Source organism: Acipenser ruthenus, chromosome 18, assembly GCF_902713425.1.
Source record: "Acipenser ruthenus chromosome 18, fAciRut3.2 maternal haplotype, whole genome shotgun sequence".
Lineage (NCBI taxonomy): Eukaryota > Metazoa > Chordata > Actinopteri > Acipenseriformes > Acipenseridae > Acipenser > Acipenser ruthenus.
This window is the reverse complement of record NC_081206.1, coordinates 25,864,754-25,869,966: the sequence shown is the minus strand read 5'-3', so window position 1 is coordinate 25,869,966 and position 5,213 is coordinate 25,864,754. Positions and strand designations below refer to the sequence as shown.

General features: G+C 38.5%; 1 protein-coding gene across 1 annotated transcript; it reads left to right on the top strand.

The window, feature by feature from the left end:
- The first annotated feature begins 406 nt into the window (after window positions 1-406).
- On the top strand, window positions 407-3,343 carry LOC117404215 (NF-kappa-B inhibitor alpha). The gene is made up of 5 exons (XM_034007052.3): window positions 407-724; window positions 1,368-1,473; window positions 1,648-1,858; window positions 2,100-2,449; window positions 2,742-3,343. Exons 1-5 carry the CDS (start codon window positions 486-488, stop codon window positions 2,772-2,774), a joined length of 939 nt encoding a protein of 312 aa, XP_033862943.3. The 5' UTR covers window positions 407-485; the 3' UTR covers window positions 2,775-3,343.
- Window positions 3,344-5,213: the final 1,870 nt, after the last annotated feature.

Below are 5,213 nucleotides of genomic sequence, written 5' to 3'. Positions count from 1 at the left end.
CAAATCAGTAATTCCATTGGAGCAACACAAAGGGGAAGGTTTATTTAAACGTACAGCTATATCATTAAAACACAGCCCACTGTTTTTAAATACAGGATATCATACTCTTATGGCAGGTTTAAAATACTCTGATGCATATTTTGTGGGCCTTTATATCTATTCATAAAACGATCCTGAGTTTTAATTAAACGGGCCTTTGCATTAGAGGAAACAAAAAGCTCAAAAGTTATGTAGGCAACCAAAATCTTTTTTCAAAAGTAAGAATTAGGGAATTTCTCCCCTTAAAAAAAACCCAAGGGCTGATCTTTCCCCCGATTGCTGTACAGCAAATCTTCTGCTCATTATGTGTCACTGGAATTTCCGAAGCCCCGCCCCTGAGCGTAGCTTGCATATAGAGGTTTCCGCTCGCTGAACTGAACAGTACGCAGACAAGAGCTCGATCAGACACTGTGGTGTAAGTTAAGCAAGTACATTACAAAACTAAAATGGAAGGATCTGTAGCTTTTAACGACAACCAAAGGGATTACTTTGTGGACGATCTGGATTTGAAACATGGAAAGCACATGCATTGCACGGAAGACAGGCTTGATAGTGGTTTGGATTCTATGAAAGAGGGGGAATATCAAGATATATTGAAGGATATGGAAGAATTGAAACTGGCGGAGTCACAAAGGGAATGCATTCAGGAACCCTGGAAAGAACAAATGACTGAGGATAGAGACACGTAAGTCAAATTAAGTTGATTATAAAATAATGTATCTTATCAAAGCGATAAAAATGCATTGATTGTTTAAAGAAAAAAAAGTATTTAGACTTTGCAGAAGTTACAGATAAGCGAAAGATATGATCATAGTTTTTTGCAGACAAGAGGATTACGTTTTTTATTTTATTTAAGTAGTCTATGATGTGCAGATACGTTTCGAAATAAACGTGTACAGTAAACTTTGTTTTATAAGTACGCAAATAAAGCTGTGTCGTCCTTTGCTATTTCAATAATTACATTTAATATTTTTTTATTAAGGTATTTTCTATAAATACTAATTTAAAAATAATAAAAAAACATATAGGGCGTTAACGTGGAACTTTTGAGTAAACAAAAGACTTTTTTGAAGAGAACATTGTGTTCTCACACGGGGCCAGTCTGGGCGGCGCTTGTGAAAACGTTTTGTAGCTCTGGAAAGTCCCTGGCTGTCTGCCAGGAACAGCTAGTCTCACTGATAACGCGCATATGTGTCAGAGTTCTACTAGTGGAAATAACCAGCAAAACCCCAGCATTGCGAAACGCCAAGTTGCTCCTTCAATGATTTTTTTAAACTTCTCATTCTGTGAATCTGTATAACTCAAATGGTCATTTTTTTGTCATCCAGGTTGCTCCATTTGGCGATTATCCACGAAGCAAAAGAATGTGTCCAGCAGATTATTGAAAGATCACGGAACGATCCATACCTGAACTTCCAAAATAACCAGAGACAGGTAAATAGCAGAAAGAACATATACAAAATAAAATGTAATATGAAATTATAATACCATGCAATAGCATACCATAACATATAATGCCTATTAGAACCAATGCCTAATAATTGGATGCACCTACATTTGTTTTGCATTGATAAATATATTTAAATATATGTTTTATTTCCTCTCTAGACACCTCTTCACCTGGCAGTAATTACTGAACAGCCGTTGGTCGTGGCTGCCTTGCTGCAAGCTGGCTGTGACCCCAGGATGCCAGACCAGTCTGGTAACACCGCTCTCCACATTGCCTGCAGGCAGGGCTCCATGTCTTGCTTCAGTGTGCTTGTCCAGTCCTGCAGCAGAGAGCATCTCACCTACATCCTCAGCTGTGCCAATTACGATGGTAAGAATCAGCATTATTATTAATGCAGCATAGAAATTACAATTACAAACAATATAGCCTATCCACAGCATTCGTAAATCTGCTGACTAAGGAAATAAAGCGAATATACTCTTGCAAAGATACATTCATGGATGATTGGTTTTGCCCATTCAAATCTCTTGGCTTCAGTTTTGATACTCGTTTTAAGGGATTCTTAGCATGAAATAACTGATGAATTTCCCTTTTTCTTCTTTTCTAACAGGACACAGCTGTCTCCATCTGGTCTCACTCCATGGCTATCTCCACTTGGTGGAATGCCTCATTCAGCTGGGTGCAGATGTTAATGTTCAGGAGCAGTGCAGTGGCCGGACAGCTCTCCATTTGGCTGTGGACTTGCAGAACCCATCTCTGGTAAATCTTCTCATCGAGAAAGGGGCCAACGTGAACAGTTTGACCTATGGCGGCTTCACCCCATATCACCTGACCTATGGCAGACAGAGTGCAGAGATCCAGCAGCAGCTGTACAAACTGACTGCGCCAGAGTTGCGGGAGCTGCCCGAGAGCGATGAGGAGGACGAAACAGAGGAAGGGAGCTACTCTGAAGATGATGATGTAAGTTGACAATAGAGCATTAATATCATCTAATATTGACACGCTCGGGTAATAGTTCTGTGTGTTGTGGCTGAGCCAGAGAGGGACTCCCCAAAGCAGAACTTAAGTGCCACCTTCTGGTGACCATGATGTCAAAGTTAGTTGCTTGGCATAAACATAAAATGATTGGCATAAACATAAAATGATAATTCAAAGTTTTAAAATCTCCCTAGTTCATATGTGTTGGACAGTGAAGTACAGTAATCTAAAGTAAAATGTTGTAATTAACATATGATCTCTTGTTTCTTTCCAGATGTATGATGACATTCAGTTGGTTGGGTGTTAATGGTGGTCGTGGATAATTGCTGATATCCGACTATCCACAGGACTTCTAAAGAGATGAGGAGGAAAAGTCAAATTATTTGGCAGGTCCCAGAACAGGGTCTGGCCATCAATCATTGCCAATCAGCAGCCACTGCAGGCACCGGACAGGCAGCATGTGAGCAAACAGCCAGGTAGTGACCGGGGCAGATGGAGCAGAGTCCAGCAGGACAGAACAGACTTTCCACTCAGCCAAGGGGAATTATGATGGAGACATTGAGCAGTGAGGAAGCACCAGTGCATCGGAACATGTGCCTGAAATCCCAAAGGACCTTCTGGTTTTCTGTGCATCATTACATTTGCATATTCATTGTATCTATTGTAATATACATGTACAGAGAGGAATATAGTTTTGTGAAAAAGAAAACAAATTCAAGAAATAAAGTTCTATTTTCATACTGACAAATGTAAATAATGTATATTTTGTTTAACACTATTAAAACCTTGTACTGAATTGATTTCCATGTGTTATGTCTATGGGTTTTATTTAAAAGTACATGAGCGATTTAAGAAAATAAAATGTTCAAAGTGAAATATGTCTTTGTGATTATTACTTTAAAGGGGTGTGGGGGTGGGGAGTTTTGTCTCAGTATTGAGTCAGAATGGAAACGTGCTCAGCCCATTGTGGATGGCTGTCTTCCCCACACACACGATGGCATTATTGTAATAAGGCTTGGTAATAGCAAAGGCTAGCTCAGATATTTCATAATAAATGTCTACGCATTCATTATATAGTATGATTCCATTGACAAGTTAGAATGGAGAAAGAAAAATAAAGCCCAATACAGTCCTCCATTTGTTTAGTGTATCTTACAAACAGACCCATTGAGGCAGCACCTTTTAAAGCAGGCGTGTTCCATCAGAAAGAACAGGTCCACAAGCAATTGACATGAATCATAGCACATTATGCATAAAGCAGACTATGTCTTTCCTTTTGGTAACTATGCTGGAATTTCCTGTTGCAGAACATATTCAAGGTGGGGAAATTCATCTAAGAGATTTCCTATAAATTAGTCAGGAGGAAACCCCCTTCCAGATTTGAACTTCTTTAAACATCCTCCAGAAACCAGGAACTTTTGTTTTACCCCAGACTTCATGATGTGATTGATAGTTACACAATCATTTGTGTTCCTTACTTTAAAATGCAATGCTATTGGCTCTCCACCAAGAAAATAAGCCAAGTTTGTTTTTCACAAGAACTTGTGGGAATTTCTAAACGTATTATAGTAATTCCACAGTTTTTATTTTTTAATTGGACATGTTTAGTGCCTCAAAATGTACACTTATTTACTATACATTTTTAGGTTAAATTAAAAAAAAGGCTCACAAAATCCACTATATTAATATAGAGAACTATATACCAGTCAGCAAATTCAAAATGAAGAACTGGGTTTTAAAAAACAAACAAACATTTGTTTACAGTAGAAAGAGGACCTGCAATTATACTAGGATTGCAAAATAAAGCATTTCCAGTAATGGGGGGATTCCTGTGAACTGAAAACGACAGCAAATTTAGGGGAAACTAGAACTTGTGAACAAAAAAAGTATCCCCAGGGATATGTAAGCGGAATGGAATCTCTGATATAACAGCGTATAAACATTACTGCCACAAAACAGTTATTAGGATATGATTGTGTACCAAATACAGTATGTTTGAAATATCACAAAGCATTAGGTCTTTATTATCTCTATCATCACATGACCACAATATGTCAGGCATCTTACTTCACAGGTGAAGGGTGCCATTAGATAACATTGGAATTTGAAGTTAGCATCTAAAAAGGTAACATTATTGCAGTAAAATTGTATTGCATTGGTCAGAAAAAGGTGCTGCACTCATATGCATGCCCCCCCCAATATGTGAACCCTTGTCTTGAAAGTTGCAGTATTCAAGTGGAAAACACTTTCAATTATCTCTCTGCTAGGTTACAGAACAAGCCAACAGTATTTAACACAGGTCAGACTTTTCTCTTTTTATTAGAAGATACTTGATGTTGAGGAACATTGAGGCTGGGTGAGGCTCATTTAATCCTGGCTACCAGCAGTACTTTTTAGACACTGTGAATAGATTAAAAGACAAGTGGTCAAAAAATGTGTGTTGCACACCTACCTAACGTAGTGCCTGTGCACATTATAAATATCACATGAATAAAAACAGTGTCCAGCCCACACAGAGCAAGAAACCACACAAAGCAAAGGTCAGGAATAGCATGTGGTGGGTGGGGGCACAAAGACATCCTAAGTGTATTAGATACAGCTGCCCTGGATATGCCAGCTAGCAGTTGTCCCTCATATATATACCCACACTGCTGGATAATTTGTTTCAAATGTCAGTATTTTTCCCCACAAACTAGAAAGGGAATTCAGGATTGATTTCTATTCATCTTTACATAGGAACTAAATG